Source organism: Ascidiella aspersa, chromosome 6 (assembly GCF_963924565.1).
Source record: "Ascidiella aspersa chromosome 6, kaAscAspe10.2, whole genome shotgun sequence".
Taxonomy (NCBI): domain Eukaryota; kingdom Metazoa; phylum Chordata; class Ascidiacea; order Phlebobranchia; family Ascidiidae; genus Ascidiella; species Ascidiella aspersa.
In genome coordinates this window covers 9,697,532-9,723,908 of record NC_139452.1, presented here as the reverse complement: position 1 = coordinate 9,723,908, position 26,377 = coordinate 9,697,532, and the positions used below count along the sequence as shown (strand labels likewise).

The following is a 26,377-nucleotide window of genomic DNA, read 5'->3' as shown; positions in this document are numbered from 1 at the left end:
TTACCATTGCGCCGTGGAAAGCTGCCAAGTACGTCGCGGAAAAACGGTAAATTTTCGGCAATGTAATAAAAACTTTCGCTCGCCTGGTCCGCCTTGACTTAAAACTGTTAACAAACTCTCGGCTAGATTATCTTTAAATGTTATTGCGTTCCCCTCAAAGTAGTTTATTAGACTTTTCATTAGCAGTATGAATGACGAGTCGACGTGTAAACTCCAATTTTAAACCAAACCTTTTTTCGCGCTTTGCGCCAACACTTTACTGCCTCTGTAACTGTAATTAAACACGTTTTTAATTGCAAAAAATATTCGAGGCCCTCTTGATTCACAGTTGTTCTAACATTTTAAAAACACAATTCTTAGTTAGCATTTTGTGCGGCCCGCAGGGACCTTTCTGAGTTTGGTTTGGGCCCGCGACTAGAAAAAGGTTGCCGACCCCTGGTATATACGAAGCCATACCGGACCACAGCCAAAATGAATTTGGATGTACAGCAGATTCCTACCAGCGACCAAGTAGGACAAACACCTCACAGACTTCCAAAAAGGCTTTGGCGATCCGACCACGTAAAAGTCTTCATAAAATGCGCTGCCTCGATTTTCCAACGTGTTTCTGCGAAGGCATGTATAGCATCAGTACGCATAGAGAAGTTTTTGCTGGCCTTCCTGCAGTATGGCAGAATGTTGGTGACTTGGCGATTATGTCGGCCGAAGAATCAGCTAGAAAACCGAAGAAATTTGGTGCAAAAAAAAATTTAAGACAAAAAAAATTGTTTTGAAAATTTTTCTTGGAAAAAAATTATTTTTTAAGATCCAATTTACAAAATACCTTGCGGTTCTTTCTACACATATATCTTACTTCTATTTTTAAAAAGCAGAAATATGTAATAACATTACAACTACAATTGTCGGAAATTGATTTTGTTGTGCCATTTCGAAAAAAGTTACGGTAGTGTGAAGCACTTTGGTAAGTGATAAAAAGCTAGTGTTAGGCATATAGATTGTTTGTTATTTTAAAAAAGTACACAATTTTGATCATAGAATTGTTATGTGTTTGCAGTTTTACTTTGATTTGGCAAGTACTCTTATATTAAGTTGAATTCCCCATTCCTGTTAAATGTAGGGCCTACAGGTATAACATTTGCATCGGCATATTAAGGATATACCAGGCTATCTTTCTCGCCCTAAGGCAGGGGTGGGCAATTATTTTTAGCCGCGGGCCGCATGACAAACATAAAATGTTGTGGCGGGCCGGATCACAAATAGGATCTAAAATACACGCAAAATGACGTCAGAAACTCTGACGGAATAAAACGAATAAGCTAACGAGTTTATTATTACGTTTAGAGTTATGCGAATATGTGCAATTTAACTCGAATTTAAAGAAGGCCACAAGACGTCACGCGAAGCGCAAAAACAATTGCGACAATGTTTTTTTCAAGTTGTGGGGCGCGTTGACCCAAAAGTTTAGATTAAAATACGAAAAATTTCATTCAAAAAAAACTTGCTATGTTTTTTGGGCTTTATAAAGCTTCAAGTTGCCGATGTGTTACGTGCGGTACAACGGCCATATTGCAAATGCGATATAAATCGGAAGAACTGCACAACATGGCAGTAACTAAATTAGGTTAACAAGTGTAATATTTAGAGTTAAGACAACAGTCGGTATTTCGCTCATATTTTAAAGATGGAATACTTTCGATGCGCTAAAAATATGTAAGTATTTAGGCTAAGTTTGTTCAACTTTCGTTGGAGAGAGTGCCACAATGCAGAGGACGCTATTTGTCTGTAAAGTTGCCGAAAAATCGCGTGGAACACACGACAAAGACACTATAGATTCAATTTTCAATTTTCGTTTTAGTATTTAAACAATTTTCGTTTTAGTATTTAAAACAGGCTAAAATCGAATTTGGCGGGATCATGACTAGATCCGTCCCTGTTTACGATACAACCAAACATATAGAAACTGAGCCTATGATGTATTTTAAGTACAATACGCCGCGGGCCGGATAGAACTGCTTGGCGGGCCGGATCCGGCCCGCGGGCCGTATGTTGCCCAGGTCTGGCCTAAAGTATATTTTTGGTTGTTTTCAATACGGAAACGCAAAAATTTTTTACGCTTCGCGCGAATTTTAGCCTGGTTTTACTCTATCTATCCCAGAGATAATATGCATACTGTGTGGCAATGTGCCATGTTGCACTGTGACTGTGACAGTTTCTACTAAATTTTATTATAAATATCCTTATTTCAATATAAATTGGAAATTTAACCTAATTTATCCAAAGAATATTTTTTCGTGATTTTCAATCTGGTTTTGAACTGCATGTATTCACACAAGTTCGCCTGAAAACAGCTTATCTATATAACATTTTTAGAGTAAGAAAAGCAGACATGTACAAGACCCCAGGTTGTACCTTTACATGCCCCTTATGTATTTGTTAATGACTTAATGTCACAATAAATTTTGGCCTTCAGCGCAATGTTTTCTTGTCTAATTTACTTATTAATAGCCTTGTTTATCGCCAAAACATGGCAAGGTTTGTACATTCCTTAGGCGAACACATCATTTGAGTATAGGGGTGCGACCAAAAACCGAAGAATTTAGGCCAAAAATGCTTGTCACCAGAAGGCTGGCAAGATTTTGCTAGCCTTCCTTCCTGCATATTTAACTGTGTGATGCCGTGTATTGTGTAGGTATACTGCTGTATAGATTTTGGTGTGATGTAACTAGGACTAATTAAGATCAATGCTGAAGATCTAAAGGGCTTTTTTGCACTAGAGCAAAGTGTTGTATATTGTGGTTTAAAAGGAAAAATTCTTATTGCATTTTAGTTAGCTGATGGCAAAAATAGTACACCTGAAAAGCTAGTCTAAGTTTCAACTCAGGTCACGCCAAATGTAAATTGCCGCCATGGGTCCTGTGGTTCACAACCCGGTGGGGACCAGTGGATTAGTAAATCAGTATTGTTCGCTTACCGAACAAACAAATCACAGAGGTAAACAAATTTCCTACGGCATCTCTAAACTGGTTGGTCGTAGTCTAAAACGTATCAACAAACAAACAGACGATAGTGATGACGTCAAAATTGCTTCTTACGGGTCATAATACGGAAATGTGATTTAAAGTACAAGACCTTATATAGTAGTAAATATAAATTAGCAATTATTGCAGATGAAAATTGCAATTGTAATGGACGGTGTTTGAGTTCTTCGTCAACAAGATGTTCTAAAATCAATTGTCTCCAACCCTTGAACCAACTGTCCCGTGGGTGGGGACCAATGGTTCACTTGAGTAGCATTTTTTTAATGCAAAATAAACCACTTTCTGTTCTGACATTTTAAGTTAAATGCTGTGGTATGTTAAAGGATAGATTAAAGTTCATCTTAAGACTTCTAAATCCCATTTCATGAGACAAATAAGTCCTGCAGATGCAAAAACGTCAAAAAATCATGTATATTGTGAGTGGACGAGGTATGAGTTATATAACACCCCTGTAAGTGCTGGTTGCTTAATATCCATGTTTTAGTTAGGTAAATGGGTGAAATTCTGAGTGTAATGTCAGAGCCGGACTCGGGAATCGACGAAATCGCTTATTTAGCCAAAAATCGGACTGGTTAACTATTTTGACCGGACTCCGGGAGACGAGTCGTTTTATTGCCTCTTTAAAAATACATGATAACCGTACAGTTTATTTGCCAAGCTTTTATCAGCACATATATCAAGAATAACGCCACTAATTCTGTTCGATATGTTGTGGCTTATTTAAAATTGGTTCAGTACATGGTCCCAGCAAATCCCGTGGCTGCGAAGTTTGCATTTGTTCAACGGACGTGTTTGAGCTTTCACATAAACAATAGGGTTCACGAAATCTCATCTAGGCGTACTGACTACTGACTAAAGAACACCTTGGGAAAAGACCTAGTTTGCAAGCACTTTAGTTAAGGTTAATCTTCTCGATGCGAAGCGTTTGCGCCCGGTCTACAGTTTGCGTACAAATATTTGGCCCATGGGCTAGTTCCGCTAGTTCATGATACACATTTTTCATCCGTCGGTTTACAAGGTTGTAAAACCCTGTATAAAACAAAATAAACAATAAAGTTGTCCATAGTACAACCATATGACAATCAAACCACAACCAAGGCACTTAGAATACAATAAAAAGAGCGTATATATCAAGGGTTGAATACTATATTATCATAAGCAGAGGCGAATCCAGGAGTGGAAGTGTGGTGGACATTCCATTATTTGTTGCTATTATTCAAAACTAAGTTTTAAAGCCAAACTTTATGACGTGACCCAATGACCATAAAACACGTTAACCCGCCTCTGCTAAATAATTCTAACCCATTCAACTAACATAATGTAACAGACAGAAGCTATTATGCTGGACCGTAATTCTAGACCCTGGACCTTTCCCTATTTCTGTATGTTGATTGCCGTTCTACTGTTATTCAATAAAACCAGATACGTTTAATAGATTGCTGTGGCTAAGCTGTTGGAACACGCAACCTTAGCAAAGTCAAATCGAGTCGGATTCAATCTTAGCGGGAGCAGAACTGTAACCTCTAGTTTAAACTAAACAAACTCAGTTTGCCCTTCAGGAAACAAGTCGGGCCATACGATTAGCCTGAGTTTACTTGCATATGTGCACGCCAGTTCGTTCCAGAACAGTTATTACTTTAAACAATTTTGTATGAAGTTACGTTCTCACCTAACTTTATGACATCATCTTCTAAACTACCAACCCAAACTAGAATCCTGGTTCTGACTCGACTCATCAATATTTTGTGAAACAGTTTTGCCTCATATATCTGGAATTTATTCAAAATGCACCGAGTGCCTTCCTATAACTGACCAATATCAGTCTACATATGAAACATCCTATCAAGTAATTTAACATTAAAATACCGGGCTCGTTGCAATACCAAATGATGAGACAAAATTAAAAAAAAACATCATAGTGCGTGATTTTAGAATGTTTTGTTAGTCGGTTTTCTAGGAAAAGGGCATGAGTTTCACTCGAAATGCTTGATACATTGATTGGTAAGTTTCTACCAACAAACCTCCTCTTTTTATAGGGAATGCACTAATTTTAAAACATGTAATTATGGTCTGATGAAAAAGAATCTACAAAAGTATAGAGGTTAACATGGATTGAACTGTTTTTTTTTTTATCGTTTTTCACAAGAATATTCTCAGCGTTTTGAGGCCCTTTTACAATTGAGTTGAGCAAACCGCGTTTACAGGGGCGGTCAACCAGTCAGAGAACAGGAACCACATTTCTTCTTTGGTTTACTAACTTTAACATGGACAGAAATAAATATCACCCTGTTTCTTCCTTTACTAACATGTACCTTTGCTCTAGCCTACTAGATTTGTTGTAAATGTGCACATTTACAATATTGTGTAAGCGACATATGATTTTCTATTTACACTGACTGACTTTTGAAATAAACGCCATCGCCTTTTATGGAAGTTTTTCTCAAAACGGGCCAAGGCATATTAAAAATAAAAAAATGCATTGAAGTGGTTAAATTAGAATAAAAATATAGCACACGAGAATTATTACTGGGCATCGTAAAAACAAAAAACAAGAAATGCAACATGGACCTAAGAACCACACAAACATGATTAATGGGTCGCGGTCTGGGCTATATCAATATAAGTTTTCCATGCCAAATGTTCTATAGCAGGGGTGGCCAACCAATTAGAGACCAAGAGCCGCATTTTTTTACTGGTTAACCGCAAAGAGCCACACCTTTCACAAGTACAGATCTAAACTTACAAATGCCTTACTAAGGGTATAGGATTATTATAAATGTTGCACACTAACAATATTGTGTAGGCTACATTTAGCGATTATTAAGGCACTCTGCAGGAAAGTTAAACAAATTTAGCGCAAAACGCGTGATTTTTTTTCACTAAATATTGAAACTCAAATATAACCTGAACGTAAGAGCCGCATGAAACTGGTTGAAGAGCCGCTATAGTCTATAGCAGGGATGGCGAACCTTTTCATTGCGCGGGTCACAAACACGACATTTATCCTTACAAAATGCACAAGTGGGTCATATATTTGACTATATGCTAATTTTATGTGAAACTTTGCTGATTGCCACGTATATTAAGAACATAAATAGTTAACAAATGCTGCAGCAATTATTATGGGAGTACAATTAAAGTAGGCCTACTCGTCACCCCTAGTTACCCTTTTGCACGACCCACAGATTAGGCAGCCCTGATTCAAACTGTTGGCTGTATACTATATACTTCTATCTAACAAAGAATTATTTGTTTACAATTATTATCTCTTAAAAATGATTGACAAGATTTCGGTATTTCTAGAAAGACAAGTGGGTCATCTGGTGGGTCACTTTGTGGCCCGCGGGTCAGTGGTTCGCCATCCCTGACCTATAGTCTATATCAGTGACGTGCGGTGACGTTCCTAGATGGTGAGGCACTAATTTTTTCAAGCCACGCTTTTGTTTAACAATCACAAAAACGGTATCGTACTAATAAAGATAAGAAAATTAGCGGCATGCTTTTGGGGGGCGCAGCCACAATGAAAATATGTTTATAGAATGTTTAATGTTTAGGCTACATTCTTTCATTGTGGCTGCGCCCCACACTTTCACGTTTATTACAAACTTGAAAATAAGAAACAGGAAAAGTATAAAAGGCGATATTTTTAAAGCACAGCCACCGGTAGCGTAGCCAGCCAAAAATTTAGGAAGGTGGGGTCTGGGCAAAAAGTTTAAACTTTTGTTGTTTAGCTTTTGCCATTGTATGAACTGCGTATCGAACACAAACAAATACGCCAGCAAACCGTTTCGAGCAGCAACTTACTGAGTTCTAGCGCAATACTAAAAAATCATTCAGAGAGCAAAAACAAAATGACTAAAAAGTAAAACTACATCAATAAGTAGCCTATAGCGAATATAATAATAACTAAATCGTTTATGACGTAACAGTGCATGACAATTGAGGTTTTGGCATGCATGTGATCGACTTTTGTGGTACTGCAAAACAAATATTATTTAGAGTACACATATTTATAAATTTTTAGGGGGTCATGGCCTCTGTGGCCCCCTGGCTGAGCCTATGACAGTCACATCCACTCTTTTTTTACCAATCTCTTTGAAAGTTGCGTGTTATTTTTTTGTCCAGTCGTCTGATGCAAACCTTTTAAATGGGAAACAGATTTGCCTTTATTTATGACTCTAACTTTAGATTGATTGAAAGTGTAAATTTTCCTCCATTTTAGTTAAATTTTATATAAAAAACAATCCTTTACACTGCAAGAAGTCAATGTAGAAATTTTTCATAGCTGGGACGTCACATTTGAGGCATGCCTCAAATCCTAGCTAAATCGTTTATCATGTTTTCCGAGAGAATTGGGAAAGAAAAAAGCACGCATAATGCAGTACATAGAAATTTTGTGATCTGAAGAGAGGCACGGCTTGGCACTGCCTCTCTTTGCGTATTTCAACGATTTTGAATGCTTGATATAAATAACGCAACAGAAATTGGAAATAATAACGCTTTAGGTATAGAAGTGTAAAATTTGCGGGAGAAGGAGTATGGACTACAGGAATCCATTTAAATTAAAGTACCCAAAAACATGCAATGTGTACTGTACTTTAACAAATAATATATATTCTGTGATAAACCTCTCTTTAATATACGTTTTGCTTTGCCAGATGTTGGCAGGTGAGGCACTGCCTCCCCTGACCGCACGTCCCTGGTGTATATTCTTCTGTTGAAAATATGCCTCGTATTTTTTGTCAGAGTAATGCCTTCGTATGCCCATTGTTGCGCAGAGATCTTTCATCAGGCCACTGCTTTACGTGCCAACACTAAGTTTAGGCCTGTTGGTATTCATTAAGCGTACATTTTGCGAGGATATAGTTATATAGTGGTGATTTGTCTTCATTTGGCAGTGGAAAAGATTCAATGGTCTTTTTGCCTAAGTTTATGTAGGCACACTTGCTATTTTTTGTAATTAATTATCCAGCACATGATATTTCGGTTCAGATATATTTTGTTGTGTAGCACAAGGAAATTTAATAAACAAGCTTCTGACATCGTTTACTGAAAATTAAGGGTCAAAATTACTTTTCTTTGGAAAATGCCTTATTGACTCGGGTATTTTCTACAAATGCCCTTTTTAGTTAAGTAGTTTTTAAAAGTGGCTTATTATGCTCTGTACCGGTCCTTGAAAAACAGTTTTGCTACATGTTTGGTTTTCTGTGTTTGCTTTGTGTGCGAAATGTTGCTTAGAGTCGGTCAATTCTAGTAATTTAACAGTTTAACATTCACACCTGATTGAAATCACGTCAAAATTGACTTTTTAGGGTTAGGCTAAAGATTAAACTTGGACAACAGACGACCCTAGCTTAAACTCATTAGTTTTTATTTATTTTTTATGTGTAACAAAAGGACTTTACTTATTTCAGTCGTGCAGAAATTACTTGTATATAAAACTGATCAAGTTCTACAACGTACGCAGGTACCTTCAGTCTTATCGACTACATGAAACCTGGACGAGCTAATATCTTTGTTTAAAACTTGTTCTTAGCCTGTGTAATTGAAACCATGCCTTGCAGCAACAGTATACTTTTTGGCGCATGTTACTTCAGGTTTTGGTGGGTACGGCAGTAAAACGCGGCCCCTATATGGGTCTCAGAAGTTCAGAACACGCACTCAGATTGGTTTCAAACCTTGTCTATTGGCGACGAAAGGTCTTCGACATGTTTTTGGAGAATTCAGACATGAACGTCACAAAATGCTACATAGCGTGGTAACATTATTATCAAGTAGCCTGAAGAAAGTTGTTGTTACCAGTCGAACCCTTGCGGGAATTTCCGTTTAACAAGCTAGGAAGCAAAAAACAAATGAGTCACTGTCAATCTAGCAGTCTAGAGCGTCTAGAAGTAGACAATGCTCCGCAACCGCTGTGTGTTCCGCCTCAGGTACCAGGAACTAACAAGGGTATAAATATACAAAATTGTTTTCAAACTTTACACCAAAGTGGAAACAGAGATTAACCATACGCTCGAAACCCATACAACATCATTCTAAATATACTATTAGCAAATATCATTGTAAATATACTATTATTTTGTGATAATATGATTAGTCTTGCGAGCTGTTTCGAAAAAGAACTGAAGTTAAAATATACAAAGCACCAATATCCAGTTTTATCTACCAATTATATTAAAAGTTGTGTGTTCTCTAATCTGCTATTACAAAAGGAGTAAAATTTTTAGGACTTTGACTGCACGCTTTAGATATATTCAACAGTCAGCTAAACCGCAAAATTAGACGTGTAAAATTTTCTTTGACTTCTGACGGGTTTTAGGACTTATTCTGAGTTAGACGTTATTACGACCATTAGGTATCTATATAATTTGGGTCTTCTTCCGAACTGTGTGTTATTTCGACGTTGATTTGTTCTACTTTCGCACTTATAACTCGAGTCCCCTATTGGCCGTCTGAAGCTATTTAGGAAGACTCTACAACCGTAAAATCAGAGATAAATGAATGTTAAACGTCATGTTAAAGTTTTTAGCGCCTTCGGTGCGTTTAATCACAAATCACTCCTTCTATCTCTGGGCAGCCTGGGATATTTGTTTTTTTGTGCATTATCGATATTCACATATTTCGTAGGGAAGCCGAATTTTAACTCTGTTGGTTTTCCACAAGTGAATTAAGGCTGCTGAGCACTGCTCTAGAGCAGTGATGTTTAACGTGTCGTACACGGTTCACTACGCACCCCGCCAAGAATCCAGTCCGCAATATTTTCCTTAAAACATTTTTTTCTTAGCATTTTCTGCGCAAATTTGAAATCTCAGATATTTCGGTTGAGATATATTTTGTTGTGTAGCAGAAGAAAACTTAATGAAAAAGCTTCTGACATCGTTTACTGAAAGTTAATGAAGGGTCAAATTTACTTGTCTTTGGAAAATGTCTTTGTAATTGACTTGAGTATTTTCTAAAAATGCCTTTGTTTGTTGAATAGTTTTTCAAAGGTGGCTTATTGTACTTTGTGCTTGAACAACAATTTTACTGCTGCAGGTTTAGTTTTCTGTGTTTGCTTTGTGAAATGTTTTAAGTCTAATGTTTTTACAGTTTAACATTCGCTTTATCATTTTCTGCGCCAATTTCAAATCGGATTTGCGATTCTATCGTATAGTGCAGTGGTCAGCAAACTGTGGGCCGCAGAGCCATTTTTTGTTGCCGCGAGTTACTTTTAAATGGCTTAGTGTGGTAATTTAGTTGTAGGCCGCGTGACAGTTCATTTAAAGTTTGTGTGGAGTAGATTTTATAAATTTGCTTAGCTTGGGAAGGCCCACGTGCCAAATGTGGTCCTGAGAGCCTGTCGAACTATATTTTTGTCAACCTAAACTGTATGTAAATATAAAAGTTTTCGCGCTTCGCGCGTAAACGTTTTTCTTTTCATGCTTTGTTTTACATTATGATACAGCAGTGGTTTCGGCACCAAGGCGCCTTGTAATATTTCAACCTAAAATCAAATATCCAAGAAAAAGGTGCAATGACAAAAATAATACCTACATCTTTACAGTGGCGGATCTAGGCATTTAACCCTAAACTACATATAATATATTTTTGTTTGTTTTAGCACCGGAAATTATTTTCGCTTTTGCGCGAATCTTATCTTGCTTGAGTATGTTTTACGCAGATCGCAATACATCTTTACGAACACAAGGCGAAAGTACGGCATATTACATTGTAGTAAGATGCGCAGTGTTGAAATCAATTTTTTTTAACCCAAGTTATTTGACACTATGACTTAAGTTCAAAGTAAGTCATTTATCCAGAATATGTAATCGAAGTCAAGCTATTGTAGTAAGATGAGAAGTGTTGAGACTTCAGTTGATGACTTGACCTATGCACCTAAATAATTGTTTTCAAATGGCTTGACTTGGATTAAATATTGAATTATGACCGGGTCAACTCTGTTCATTCGGTGAACAGTGTGGGTTCGAATTGAGTTGTTGAAACTTTTTTTAACAGAGGAGCATTCTAGTTGACGTTTTCGTTAAGACTCCTTTCAGGTTGCGTATCTTACTCGCGAGGCAACCACAAGTGAACGAACAACCTGTTTCTATAGATCGGCGAAGTAAGTTAGCATATAGCAGATGCCACTTGCAAATATCATCGCTGTTAACAGTATATGTCGATAGCTAAGAAGGTTATTGATCGGTCTCCGTTAAGATACTTTAGTGAGCTCGTAAGTAACTCTTGTGAGTCCCACTTGGAACTCTGGTGTATCCCAAAAGGAACTGACTTCAAGTCCAATTACGATGACTTATGAAGCCAAAACGAAATGCCAATTATGATGTAACACTGGGGTGCGATCAGCATTGCTTCGACGCAGAATGCGTATCTACATAATAAAAGAAAAGATTTGTGAGATGTGTGTGTGTGTGTGTGGCAAGATGTTCGCCGGTCGGTCGCTGGTAGAGCAAGGGGTAGTCGGCTAACAAAAGGAGCGGCGACTCCCGCCGTGTGCTCGCCTCTTCCTGGGCGCCAGGTTGGAAAGTTTGGCCAGTAGCACTTTCAGCCGCGGTCACAGCCGCGCATTTTATACAAAATGTGCTCAGCCGCGCAAATCTGACTCGAGCAAACGCACAAAACTTCAGCCGCGCAAACTACTGTATGAAACTAAACAAGCACAAAAAAAATTGCCGGGCCGCATACTGAAGTTGCATAACATTTTTTAACGCTAGTCTATAAGACATATATAATATAATGCATCATATAGAATCCCCTGCGAAGCGCTGAAAACGCACAGTTCGGCGTTTTGGTCACGCATCAGTGGACAACGGTCACGTGTATAGTGACGTCAAATTAGGCAATATCGAGTAATATTGCATATTGAATGCTACACTATCAACCTTTTTAAATATTTAGCTGCGCCCGCACACCAACCAAAAATTGCGCAAAAGTAGTCTATGAACGCTGTAAGTTTAATATAATTTCGCAACTTACAACGTTCGGTAGCCTGATTGTTTATTTTCAGCCGCGCATCGAAATTTTATTTTCGGCCGCGCATTTTTTCAGCTGCAAAACATCTCCCCCGCACAATATCCAAAGTTTCCAATCTGGCCTGGGCGCGCGCGTGGTATATGGTAAACCTCTTAACGTAACCGCGCCACACCTTTTGTTTAAGCGCAATTACCTGCGTTTCATAAAAACTCAAATTAGCTATATTGCCCTAATCAAAAATAAATTTTAATGAATTTAACTTAAAAGATGTTTGACGTGCTTAGCCGTTGGCTATTTAGTCCTTGCAGCGGTTTTAATAGTAGCCAATTTTCAGTTTCAAGCGAGATTTTACTTACGTTGGAAGCAGTATGGTACCGGAATTACGTAAAAAGCAAGGGTTACGGATTTTTCTGACGTTGGACGCAGCTTAATTTGGCGTTTAGTGCAAAGGTTTACCATTTTTCACTTTTATAAACATACTTTGAATGAACATCAGGAAACCTGCACGGATATCTACAACAAACCTTACCAACAATATTGTGACAGTGATTAAGGCTTAAGCCTAATAGCTCCTTATAATGTGTTATCCACGCAATTCTTGGCAGAGTTCGCAAAATATTGCGTTTTTTGCAGCAGTTTCATTAGAATTCTTTCATGAGGTATTAAGACACTTACACAGACACGTACAGCAACTACGCAACATTTGGCCTAAGTTTGCAAAATATTGTGTGTAGCGGTTTGAACACTAAGCAAATTGTTTTTTCAAACGGGATTTTTTCGTTGGATGCAGTATGCTACCCACCGGGATTACCCATTTGCTTGAATTTCGCGCGATTTAAACAATTGGTGCTACGACTTTTTCACGTTTGTTAATAATTTTTGATCGACATATGTCACGGGTTTTCGTTACGTAAAATATGCGAGACGTCTTTAGCCATGGTTGTGTTTTTATTAGCTTCATTTAAAAAAACACACAGCGTTGCAATTTGGTTTGATGTTAAATGTATTTTTTTTTAAATTATCAGCTGTAACATATAGAGGCTTCAGGAAGAAGATTATACAATGCTGGTAACACGTGATTAGTGATTAAATGGTAAGAGCGCGTTAGCGCCTTACCTTCAGTGACCTATTTCAGACACAAAACTGCTTTTAATACGTTAATTTTACAATGTTTTAACCAAATGAAAAATTTAATGGCAATTTACAGAGACCAAGAATTAAATCTTTAGAGCCACGCAGATAAGTCACATATTTAAACACGCCATTCCATTAATGCCACTTCCACACAGGCTGTGGGGTGTTACTTTGATTTAAAAGTCTATTTGCGCATTACGCAAAAAATGTGGGTTTATTGTACGTTGTATGTGCATATATGTTCTAATCCAGGGGTCGGCAACCTACGGCCCAAATGTCATATATTTTAGCCGGTTCTGTTACAAAAAGTCATATTTTTCGGGAAATAATTAAAGTAGTTGCAAGAACAGGATGCAACCCAACGTTTCAGCAAATGTTGCAAACTGAGAACCGGCTGAATCCCATCGCTGCTAACAGCCACACTAATAAAAAGCAGCATTCGTCTTATACTTATGACGCAACAATTACATTTTCAGATAAACAATTACAAAAGGAAAAATACTTTAATTATAAAAATGTAACACAATGTACAGTAACGTGTGACCTTGACCATTGCACATTTTGAAAAAAAACAAACACGTATATAGGTACTACTTGGAGCTCAAAAATCAATGTTGTATGGAATAAGACGCAAAAATCCAGTCCATTGACAGTAACCAGTAATGCTAACCGGTTCGCTGATCTCATAAAATTCCGCGAGACGGTTCTAGAGAACCGGTGCGAACCGGCTGAATCTCATCACTGGGTACACCCCAAAAAATCGCGCTTGCTTCGCTCGCCAGGTATGCCCTAACTTAAAAGGTTAAAAAACACTCAGCTAGATTAACTTTAGATGTTATCGCGTCCCCTCAAAGTAGTTGTATTACACTTTTTATTAGAAGTATGGATCACGACGTGTGAACTCGAATTTTAAATCAAACAAACGCTTTTTTTCGCGCTTTGCGCCAACAATTTACTGCCTCTTAAAATGTAATTAAACACGTTTTTAAGTGCAAAAACGATCCGATTTCCGGCTTATTCACAGTTGTTCTAACATGTTAATAACACAATTCTTAGTTATCATTATGTGCGGCCCGAAGAGATCTTTTTGAGTTTGGTTTAGGCCCGCGACTAGAAAAAGGTTGCCGACCCCTGTTATAGTGCATCGTTGTTAAAGAAAGTCTTTTAAGGCTACATAGGACATAGTGTTGATAAAAGTAAAACCCAAGGCCGTATGCGTTACTACCTCATTATCTAACCTGCCCGACAATAACGTAATATGCAATAGTGATGAAGAATGGATTGTTTCATTTTGTGTAACCAAGCAAATTTCATGTTAATTTCGCCAACTATCGCGCTTTAATTTACATAGCCGGTACAACTACATCAGACCTTTATCAGTTGAAATTAAACTGGTATATACCCTACTTAATCTGGGCAACGCCGGGAATTTCGTCTAGTAACAAATAAATCTGCCACAACGCAGTAGTAACATGCGCTTGCTTTGAAGTTAAACAGAATACAATATAGTATTGCATATATGTTTAAGTATTCTATGATGGCAGTGATGTTCCGACCGTCCGACCGTAATGCGCATTAAATAGAAATGACATTCCTGGGCCACGTACTTTTTTTAAATATTTTTTTATTGTTTTTTTTTTTTTTTAATTTTCTTAATTTATTTTTTATTGTTTTTTTCTAACAATTTTTTTTTTGGTTATTATTGGTTTATTAATTATTTTTTTCAAAAAGTTGAAAAAAACAGGATGGAAGTCATGGGCCACTATGGACGTCATCACGTAATATACAAATTCATTAGTTGGTAATAAATATTGCTCTCTACTACAACAGCTTGTCGCGCTGGATCGCTTATTCAGTCTGGCCGGTTATGACGTCTGTGCGTTTGTTTCAAATTGCCAAGCCAGTCGCTGGAAGCGCTTTGTCAGTCGCGCTGGATCGCTTATTCAGTCTGGCCGGTTATGACGTCTGTGCGTTTGTATCAAATTGCCAAGCAGGTCGCTGGAAGCGCTTTGTCAATTGATTAGAATTTCCTGTATTTTTGTGTCGTGTTTTAAGCGTGTTGTCACAAAATTTAATTAATTTCGCTATTCAAGTGGTGGCATTTTATGCTAAAGCAGCAGTATTTTACTGTTCACTTGTGGAGTCCAGATCGCGCACGTTCAAAGTTAAATTTATTCAACGTTCGTAAGTTCCTGTAAGTACTGTTTCTATTGTGGTTCGCACCCACACCCTTTAAAGCGGTCATGTAGGATGTGGAGACATTGATCAATGGTAGCTCTAGTAACGTAAATAACCTACCTGTTGTTTTATAGTCACAAGAGCATAAGAGATTTAACTTTGTTAACTTTAGAAGCACAATGTTGCGAAGCATGCGTTGCTTCTCGCTCGCAGTTTTGTTTTCGGCAGTTTGTCTGCTCCTCGTCATTTGGAATATTGGTTTCGGAAACAGAACACGTCTCTCCGAAACTGTAAGGTAAGTGTAAATTTACGGTGCTCATGGTATCGCATAGTTTGGAAAATAATATAGAGTATAGTGTTTCAGTTAAACCGCGTTTACTAAAGTTGCAATTGGAAACAAAAAGCACCGAAATATGTCATGCCGACTGTCTAACATTAAAGGGATACAAATCCATACAGAAACAACATAAAATAACGACTAAATTAAACTGATTTTACCCTAGAATATTATGTAAACTGACAACGTTTTGTGAGAAAACCTGGAATGTCATTCTAAAACTTCCTTAGTTTGTAATCCTACGGACTACTAGGCACAAACGACAAAGCATGTAATGATGATGTGACGTAACTGTGGTACTCGATGACCGAAAGGTCCTTTCGCTGTCCTTGTGTTTGATCTGTAAGTTGTTTTGTTTTTCGATGTTTGCAAACATGCACAAAAATAAATTGAATTTGAATCTGTGGTAATATGGTCTAAATTAGTACCCAAAAGAGCTTTAAAACGTCTTACGATCCACCATGATAGCGCCTGTTTGACTTGTCTTTTATCATGTGGTGCCCGAAAGCCTCCGCAAAACATTCTGTAGCAACAATCTATACATAGCGGAGTGAATTCCACTGCGATCATTTAACTGCTTCCTCGTTTTGATTCTCTGCGATACATATTCTAGTGTGCAGTGATATTAACTTTTATTGAATAAACTAGGTCCGAGTCAAGTCAACCGCAAGAGTACAGGTCAAAACTCACTCAACTCAAGTCCAAGACCCTGACATTGCCATTGTAAGTTGAATGATGCTAAACCCAGAGTAAATAAATGCTGCTTGAATTATTTACATAAGAAACACATATTTAAAATTTAAACTTTACCAAATGTTTTATCATAAACCTTTGCTTTCCATCCCAGTATGTTTCAATTCTGATTTAGATGCACCACACAAACTTTGAGATGCCCAGCACTAAGAATTATTGAAATGTTTTGGATTAAAATTATTCTCAGTAAAACTAATATCTAGCTCTAAATTATTATTTTTGTTGTATTTTTTAGAAATCGTTTGTCGTTGTTTTATATGGCCATACACACTGGTCTTTTATTATCACTGTGCTCCAGTTACCATGGGTTGGACAACTGATTCAGTTCATATGTTGTTTGGTATTGTGGTGAATCAGTCTGAAACCCTGTTGAACTGTTTGTTGTTGTGTGCACGTTTTATTTACCGTTGTAACTTGTAAGTACGCTGGACGCGTGCCGAATTTTAATACGTTCCTCAGTATGGTCAATTCGGTCCAGAAATGGAAACATCTGATTGCCACTAAGAATAAAATTAATTACTTTCTCTGCAAGCGCGCAGGACTATTTTAATGCTCAGTACAAGGAACCCTGAACCCCCAGTATTTTAATGCCCCCCTGCTAAATTATCGCTTTTTGACATGTGTTTTATCTCGCCTCTTTTTTTCTTTCGCATTCGTTATGTCCTTATATGAAAAAAAACAGTCAGTCAAAATCGTTATTTTGAATAAAGGCAGTTAATCCACGTTTGACATCAAAACGTTTTGTCTTGCAGTCTCCCAGAAAAGACAACCGGACAGAGATTAAAATACGACGGGTGAGTCTTCAATGGTTTGTAATGCGTAAATTTAAAACAAGTTTTGTATAATCGAACTATCGCCATTTTCAACTGATCTATAAATAACGGGCAAAAGTTAAGGTAAACCTCATGTTGCCCGCAAAATAATTAGGAATGGTTTATGAAGAAAAAAAAACAGTAAACTAAGGCAAATAATTATGTGACTTTTTGCTAGACTTTTCAGTCTGTTTAAAACATATGTCTTTAGAGAGTGTACCGTGACTGCAGTAACGGTGTCTCACGAAAGCAAAACTAACCTGCTGGTTGAAACAGAAAAAGGACAGATTCAATGGCAGTTAACCATATTTAATAAGACAAAACGCTCACTGTCAATTTTTAATTTTTGTAGAAGGTTTTATCAAACAAGTACAACATATAAACTTGCTCTGTGGAGCATTTTGTAGCGCTGTACAGGCCAAGCAATGAATTATTGTTTTGCTTGCAACAAACAGACAATCTTTTTGTGTAGAGACTTTGTTAAATTGACGCAAGATGAGCACACCATACTGCTGTGGCGCCACCCACACGGACGCGTACAGCACGGTATCCCAGAGGGCACTGTAATAAACGGCTGTCGATTCACGTACGACCGAGACCAGCTAAAAACAGCCAGTGCAGTCGTTTTCCATTACAGCGCCTTGGATGAGGAGCGTATGCCGTGGAAACACTACAGGTGAAATATTTTATCTTCAAACTATAAATATTGTCACGAGAGATCTAAACAAAGCAAACAGTTATTCACCCGAAGTCTGTTGAGCATCATGATTCCACTGATTTACCCGCAGTGTTTTAATAAGTAGAATTAGTGAGACTTAGTATTTGTCGAATCTAGAATTAGTGAGACCTAATATTGTTGACATTTCACTGCATTCAAGAACAAAAAATAAGTTAACAAGTTTTTACCACGTAAAATGTTTCGTCATCAAATATCGGCTTACAGTTATTAAAAAATTGGCAAAATAAAGGGGCAAAGCGCATGGTTTCGTACGATATACTGCATGAAAACCTTATCGTAATAATCTCTAAAATTTAAAATAAAATAAACCAGGCCCTTGGTTTGCCTAACTTTGGGAAACTATCAGTGTTGTAATGATTTTAGTCAATGACTTGACTTTAGTGCACTTAAGTCACTGTTTTTAAATGTCTTGACTTGACTTAAGCCTTTTGGGCAAAATAACTTGACTTGACTTAGGTCTTTTGGGCAAATGACTTGACTTGACTTAAGTCATTTGGACAAATCACTTGGAAATAAATTGTTTTAATTAAGCAATTATTTATAAAATTGCGTTATTCATCCCAATCTTTGCACATAAAAAAAAATGCTTGTAATAGGCTGGTTTTATGTTATTTTTCACTTGAGTTGCTTATAATAATCGGAGGAGTTTGCCGGTTTTCATAATTTAAAGTTTTATTTTTTTGACAAGGGCTGGACTTGAAGTTGACTTGCTCTAATTATGACTTGACTGGGACTTGACTTTTTATTTATTCAAAAAGACTTGACTTGGACTTAAGTTATTTTACGAATGACTTGACTGGGACTCAAGTCATTTCAAAATGATTTGTTTACAACACTGGAAACTAGGGACTAAAATTAGCTTAATAACTTGCAGACATCCCGACCAAGTGTTCGCGTTTGAGATCATTGAAACTCCGAGCTACGTACAAAACGAAGAAGGAAGAAGCATGCGCGAATTCGACGGACACTTCATTAACTGGACCATGACCTACAAGACGGACTCCGACGTATCGGCATCCTATTCCGTCAACGCCTTCGGAGTGCTTGAAAACGGAAAAAAAGAATTGGAAGAAATGTTAAAAAACAAGACTAATATTGCGGTACGGACTTTAACGTTGTTTAGATTTGTCAGGTCAAGCGTACTTGGTTTTTCCAGCAGATAACGCATTAAATACGAAATAAATTGAGTTACTTCAGTGCTGACCGATTGAGGAAACTGTAACTGCCATGCGTACGAGTACGACTAGTGTGTATGGGCTGCTAGATATCTTATCAAACATTTACGTCTAAATTTAACCAGCAATCGCGTTCTCGTTGCCTGTACTTCTTAAGACCATGATAGGTTTAGCTATACTAATACAAAACTAACTACTTGGAATTATAAATCAGGGCTGCGGAGTCGGTACCGGGTTCCTGATTTGGGACGAGGCGAATTTAGTTTTTGGGCTGGAGTTAAACTTGTGATTCAACTATTTTCTAAGCCAGGTCGAAAAAAGTTTCAAAGCGAGTTGGCAGCCTTTGCAATTAGTGTCGAATAATTGTATATCTAATTTCCCGAATTTGCACATACCTTTCCAGGACTGACACGTTCCAACGAATGCTCTAGTTTTGAGGATTTATTCTTTTTGTTGAAAATCATTTTATGTTTTAGCTCTGGGTGGTGAGCAACTGCGACCTTCTTCCTGGATCAAGGAATAGAATGAAATATGTGGAGGACCTCATCCAAGCTGGACTTCCGGTTCATCGATACGGCGCGTGCTTCCAGAACAAGGAGGAATTCGGAAAACTTCCTCCGGTAACGCTTGGCTCCTACAAGTTTTACCTCTCGTTCGAAAACTCGCTTCACTGCGAAGATTACATGACTGAAAAGTTCTGGAAGAACGCCATCAAGTTAGGGAGAGTCCCGGTGGTCTGGGGTCCCTCCAAAGCTGACGTTACTCGATTGGCTCCCTCTGGGTCTTTCATTCACGCGGAAGACTTTACTTCTCCAGCTCACCTGGCCGAGTATCTTCTTTATCTCGCAAAGAACGACACCGCTTATCGGGAGTACTTCAATTGGAGGTTGAACCCAAGCGAAAGGACAAAGCAGATTTTATCGAACCCGGGGCTGGAAACACTGCTGTGCGAAAAGCTTAAAAGCGACTTTCGGAGACAAAGCTATGGCTCCATATCCGACTATTATTACGGCGGTGAGACGGCGTCATGTTTGGCGCGTAACTGAAGGCATGCGACTTTTTCGTTGGACGCAATGTACAGAAAACAAAACGCTACTTTTTGTTTAGGTACTTACGAAATGTGGTTGAAAACGACAAACAGAGCATTCAGCCTGAATGGTTTAAAAATATTGATTATCCTCTTGTTTTTTTGGTTGAGTGGTAGACAAAGGAGAGCCGTACGTTGGAACATGTTATTGTTTTTTTGCTTGTGGTTAAACCTGACACTGCTAATATTTACAGCGCGTAAAGTGATTACACTGTTTTAAATTGAACTGAATTATTTAACCCATTAATACCAATAAATATATACGCGTCTGTTAGACAACCTCTGCAATGTCTTAATGCTAGCTGGAATCTTTGCCGGTGAGCAGTGTAATTAGGCTTAGTCACTCTGTTACCACCAGTTAAATCTGTGTCCAACGTTTAAAAAGCTACGCATAGACAAAATTTTATAGTTTTTATCCCCAGCTGTTTAGCAATCAAAACTAGCGTTAATTTAAGCATCACTGTAATGCTGTCTGAATAAGGCACTCATACTTCGGAAACACAAGGCAGGTCTAAACCAGTCGAAAGTCAGCTTTGTAATCGTTTGTTTTGCAAAAGATAACCCTTCATACAACAACTTCACCCGAAGGGTACAAAGCTTTTATTCGAGAGGGCGCGATAAATTTACCGACAACATAAGACCGATGACTAAACAGGAGGCTTAGATAGCGTGAGAAGCCGTAGGAATTGTGCGCTCAAAGGAAATGCAGGCAGCCGCGAAAAGAAGATTGAAAGCTCCAATAGAAGAGTACGACGAAAGAGCGAGCGGAGGCTGGTGGTCACAGTGGAAAAGAACGGAGCTCCATGAATCCGCTTTCTTGTTAGTTTGTTTCATTGCAGACTTGAGATTTGGGTTTGGACGAAGCGAAACCGTGGATAGATGAATAATAACAAGAAAATAACAATAGGAGGCGTGTCGCCTTGTTTGGTAACGCTGGTAATAAAACGTATTTTGTTGATATTCTTCGAATGTTTAAAATATAATGCCGTTGTTTTTTTTCTCACTTGCAGTTTTCTGTCGATTTTGAGTGCTTTAAAAATACGCGGTTATATATAATATAGCATTTCATCTCGCTCGAAATTCAACGCGTGGCAAATAAAAACTATTCCTTAAATATAAATTTCGCAAAAACAATGAAGCAGAAAAAAGAGAAAAACGAAAAGCCAAAACAGCTTCACCAGCATCGCAAAAAAGATCCTGCGTCAGTTCCGGTAAGGCATGACCTCAAAACCGGTGACGTCATACAACAACCAGGATTTTTGCGACCAGGAACGGGAGACGATGGCGCAACGGAAGCAAGTGACGTCATTGCGACGTTCAGGTCTCGAAGTATTTGTAGATCATTGTGACGTAGTTCATGACGCGCTGCCAGTCGGGTCGGTCCTTGTTGGACATCTCTTCCGCAGCCAAGGTCGGTTCGATTCCCACGCTCTCTGCTGCCGCAAAGGCGAGGCGGAAGTGTTTGGCCTGCGAAAAGTGATTGACAGATTTACTTGGGATAAAAGTTAGCAGTCAGAACCAAAGCAACGACTAATGAATACAGATGTTTCGATTTTCGGGAACTATAATAAAAAGCTGGTAACAAACCGAAAGTAGATCGTTAAGGATCGGTATAACGTATAAAAGCAAATGTTAAATGTTAAAGGCGTTATAATTGGAATGGCGACGCCGTAAATCGCAAACTAGGCGTTGAAAGATATTTTCGTGTTGGGGACGTATATTTTCGCAACGATATATTTGAGACAAAATAGAGAGACATGTAAGGGGTCATTGATCACAAAGCGCGTACGTCTTTGCTATCTCAAAAATCTATAAGCGGGCGTTTTAAAGTCAACTTTTCGGATGAAAGGGCGAAGTTTTCCTCATTCGTGAACCAAAAAATACATTAAAATTCCACAGCAGCAAAGTCAAAACAATCCAGCGGACCGAATATCGATATTACCTGCAGCTGGAAGCGTGCCTTGTCGTCGGGCGCGTTGTGAAATGTGTGGAGTAGCGAGTCGTAGGGGATGTGGGCGGGTAGATAGGAGTGGAGTAGGGCGCAGAAGGCAAGACCGTCCGACCAACTCGAGCTGAAGTTTGTGATGTCGATGCCTTTGTACGACTGTGGGAAAGAAGGCGATAATGTGTTAAAGGTGAATTAATAAGAAACGTTTGAAATATAACAGGTCCCATATAAAAGCTGTTGTTTTTATCTTTTTAGACAAGTTCGCCGACAAGATTAAAATAATGTAAAAGCAAAGGGGTTTTCATGATAGGAAATAAATTTATACTGATTTTATAAAGAGAAACAAAATAAATATATTTTTTGTTTGTTAAATTTTTAAAATTTATTTCAAGGCAAAAAGTGTTTTACAACAGGAAATATTGAACAGAACTAAAGTCGATTGAGTAGGTCGATTGTTTTAACGCCTTTGAAGAGCTTTTACTTAAAACAATGTTAAAATGAATAAACGCCGGTGGCTCTGCTAAAAAATAAAAAAACGTAAAGCACGCATCAATGCAGGACTTTTGTAATATAAGAAATACATTAGTGTTAAGCGAACAGAAAACTGGTTAAAAATGAGACAGGAGTAACATATAAAAGACAAACAAACAAACAAATCCCACCTGGGTCTTTTCCTGACACCACTTCAGCAGCGCGTTCCTCTTGGAACCGCCGTAGCGTCGGGCCAGCGTGGCCAGGGGGTCAGTGGAGGGGGTCTGGTTCAGGTGGCCCCGGTGCTTGGTGTTGGCCGGGGTGCTAGGGGTGCTAGGGGGCACGGCGGTCGACTTGGGGTGTCGAGATACGGGTGTGGAGGGACCCAGGCGGTCGTAGATTTCTGCAAGGAAAGAGGGGGGTAATGTTTATACTAGTTAGGATTTACAGAATTGATCTTGGGGCATTATATGAGAAGCATTTGATAAAAAATAGATCAATGAGGTAATAAGAGAGATGCAAAACACAAAAAAGTTCAGCGACTTGAGTTTAACCTTTTTAATGTGATGAGTCTTTTCCGCGTTTATATATATTTTTTAGTTTGATTAACATCACGAATACGGTTGGCATATAGTGGATCGCTTCTTAATCCATACAAAAAAGTGTTTTACACGTTATCGCGTTAACTGGTTGCTGACTTTTCTTGGTCGTTTGCGACAAACAGGCTTGATAAAAACTACGGGGGTAGGAAAAAACGGAATTTTTTTTAAGAAAAAAAGTCCTAGCAAATGATTTCTAGAGACGAAAAAGTTTGCGAGGGGCGAGAGCCTAAAACTCACCGTTTAACTGGGGCTTTCTTCCGTCGGTTGACGTTTTGCGCGCGAACTCTTGCGTGGAGTTGCGTCGCAGCAAGGTCGACAGCTGAGACAGATCAGTGCTGGAGACTGTGACGAAACAAAGGGTAACGTTTGAATGAAAATACGCGCAAAACAGTTTCGGACCGAACATGTAGGTTATCCTAAACTGTTAACTTTCACTTTAAACTGGACGCAAACAGTTGGATTTTAATTTAAAATTTGACAAAGCGAAAAAGAGTTGTATTCTAGTGGGATGCTAAAACGATGATTTATATTTTCAAGCTTAATACATTTGCGAATCAAACCACACTTTGTGTATATAAACAGTTGCTATCCGGCATAGTAATATTAATCAAAAACAGCTCCTCTAGTAATTGTAATTCTTTACCAACGTTTGGTCAACCTATACAAATCGCGATTCGCATAGCATTTCGCACCGAATTGTTGGTTAAGAATCACACTTTATGTGTTTACAACAACCAATCGCGATTTACACTTAACACGAAACATAAAAAAGCAAGCATAAAATCCAACCCACCGGTGCCATTGCCACGACTGCTGTCCGGCGTCCCGGGTTTGCTGCTGGCCGCAGAGTCTCCGTTCGAGCTGGGAACGAGCTTGTTGGCGAAGGAGGCCGAGGGTGGGGTGCCACCTTGCGACATAGCGGTCGTGATCGAACTCATCGAGTGGTGGCGCTGCATCGGGCTCACTGTAGCCGTGATGGGGCTGGATCCGGCACGGGGAGGGACTTTACCGCCTTGGGGCGCCCCCTTGGCCGGGCTGAACCCGGGGGAGGGCAGGTCGGTGGGCGGGGGCAGCGCAGACGCTGGGGCCGGAGCCATCGGGGTTTGGGCGCGCGTCGGGGACGAAGGGGCTTCCCCTGGGACGGAAGACTGGTTGTCGAAGGACTTGATGAGACTTTGGACGCCAGGAGAAGTCTCGCCGGTTCGTCGCTTGTAGGTCTGCGTGAGAAGGGCGATATTTGTGAATGAATTGGACTAGTTTAAGCGACTATAGGGGAATATTTTACATTTTTACTTTAGTCGATACAACGAACTATTGGGCTGTTTCTTTGTTGATCATTAAAGTGATAACGGGTGATTCTTTCAAGCGCACTTGTTGTAATCATTTTGGGTATTTTATATTAAAATCGAATTTCCAGGACTTTATTTGAGCAACTTAAGATCTTTAAAATATTGTGTTTTTGGATTTAAAGCGCTAAACAGTATAGATAGCGGTGAGAAAAAGGGAAGGTTAGTTTTACCACGTAACAGAAAGATTATGCGCAAAACCTTGAAGTAGAATACCTCTATAAACTTATCCCTTTATCAAGTCAAGGTAACGCGATTTATAGGCGTCAGAACTAAAATCACTCTGTGAGTTTTGGCTTTAAGGATCAGGTGTATGCAACATATTTCTTCCTCAAATGGCGCAATTGCTTTAGGCAAAAACACAACTGGCAACGGAGGACCTACCTCTCGGATGGCGGCGATGTTGTTCTCGATGGTGGACCTCTGCTGGCGAAGAGCGGCAGCCTCCAGGATGGCGGAGGAGTTTGCGGACACGGAGGACACTCTTCTCCTCCTCAGCTGTTCGTTCTCCACCTGGAGCTTGGTGACCGCTTCATCCAAGGCCTGGTTGTCTTCACGCAGCTTGGCAACCTCCGACTGCACTTCTGAAGAAATTAAGAAAAGGAGGACGATTACTGGCGATCGTAATGCGGCGCAGCAATTTTTTATAACGTTTATAGGTTTTCTGGTTTAGGGTGGTTTGTATTTTTAAGAGTCATATATTTTTTATATGGTCATATATTTCCATATATTTTTTTTTAAATGGACTTATTTTACTGTCAAATTTGGACTAATGTGTCTTATCTGGACTTAGTTGGATTCCGCTATCGAGATAGTAAATCCGCTTTGCAAAGAAAAATACGACAAAAACAGACAAAAATATAAAATCTATAACTGAGATAATTCTTTAAACAATTTCTTTAAGGTCAGTAAAATTACATATATTTTTTTTCATATAAAAAATGCTAGCTTAAAAAATCAAGCCTGCGCGTGTAACCAGGCCAATAAAGAACCCACATCCAACACAGAAAAAAAAATATGCCGATGTAAGAAAAATCAACTACGCTTTTCGATATAATAAATTATGACTTTTTACCTGCTTTCATGTCGTTGGCGATCATAACGGCCATTTGTAGGTCGGCCTGGAACTGCTTCCATTCCTCCGATTGGTTGCGCTGCTCCTTCTTCAACTGCTGGATTTCCTTTTCCAGGCGAAAGCGCTCCTCCTGTAAAAACGAAATCCGTTGTAGTTGTTTACCGAAAGCCATTGCATGTTCTAATGATACGTAAGCCGTAATCGTTGGTCAAAAAGCAGATTCAGAAGGGCTTGATCACAGTTATTGAACATATGTGTGTGTACATGGTTCATTGAATAATTGTAGTTGTTTACGACGGCTATCAAGCACACAAAGTCAATTCAAAAAATGACATTATATTCCGCTAATTTTACAGCCGATAAAATAATGGCCACAATGACAGCCGCCTGTAAGTTAATACAATTCGCAGTAGTAATATATCGAATATCTTTTTAAAGCACTTTTTATCTGGGAAATGCAAAAAAACTAAAGGAAATGTATTTTAAGACAAAACAATGAAATACAAACCCTAACAAATACTCTTCAAATCCATCAAAGTTTAACTTATAAACTACCGCCGGCAATATCATTTCAAAGCATATTTTACACAAAGCAAGTTTGCTAGGAGGTGCCAAAATAACACAGCATATTTTTCGACCAAAAAATAAAATGAAAAAACTAACACATATCAATTCAAAATCCACCGTCGTTTAAATCAAGATACAATAAAAA

At 38.6% G+C, this 26,377-nt stretch overlaps 2 protein-coding genes across 3 annotated transcripts in view; one reads left to right on the top strand and one right to left on the bottom strand.

Annotated features, from left to right (window-relative positions):
• Positions 1 to 15,433: 15,433 nt before the first annotated feature.
• Positions 15,434 to 21,174, top strand: LOC146139590 (4-galactosyl-N-acetylglucosaminide 3-alpha-L-fucosyltransferase 9-like). The gene is made up of 6 exons (XM_083392910.1): positions 15,434 to 15,615; positions 16,306 to 16,380; positions 17,163 to 17,204; positions 17,695 to 17,898; positions 18,836 to 19,061; positions 19,613 to 21,174. Exons 1-6 carry the CDS (start codon positions 15,500 to 15,502, stop codon positions 20,180 to 20,182), a joined length of 1,233 nt encoding a protein of 410 aa, XP_083249036.1. The 5' UTR covers positions 15,434 to 15,499; the 3' UTR covers positions 20,183 to 21,174.
• A 56-nt stretch (positions 21,175 to 21,230) lies between these two features.
• The window catches only part of LOC146139589 (cytospin-A-like), a 60,190-nt gene continuing 55,043 nt past the window's right edge, over positions 21,231 to 26,377 (bottom strand). For both annotated transcript variants that reach the window (XM_083392908.1, XM_083392909.1), the window contains exons 13-19: positions 25,666 to 25,795; positions 24,975 to 25,174; positions 24,038 to 24,461; positions 23,482 to 23,586; positions 22,834 to 23,045; positions 22,166 to 22,327; positions 21,231 to 21,690 (exon numbers count right to left, since the gene is read on the bottom strand). In XM_083392908.1, the coding sequence (XP_083249034.1) occupies positions 21,541 to 21,690; positions 22,166 to 22,327; positions 22,834 to 23,045; positions 23,482 to 23,586; positions 24,038 to 24,461; positions 24,975 to 25,174; positions 25,666 to 25,795 (1,383 nt within the window). In that variant the 3' untranslated portion in view covers positions 21,231 to 21,540. The remainder of the gene's footprint in view (positions 21,691 to 22,165; positions 22,328 to 22,833; positions 23,046 to 23,481; positions 23,587 to 24,037; positions 24,462 to 24,974; positions 25,175 to 25,665; positions 25,796 to 26,377) is intronic.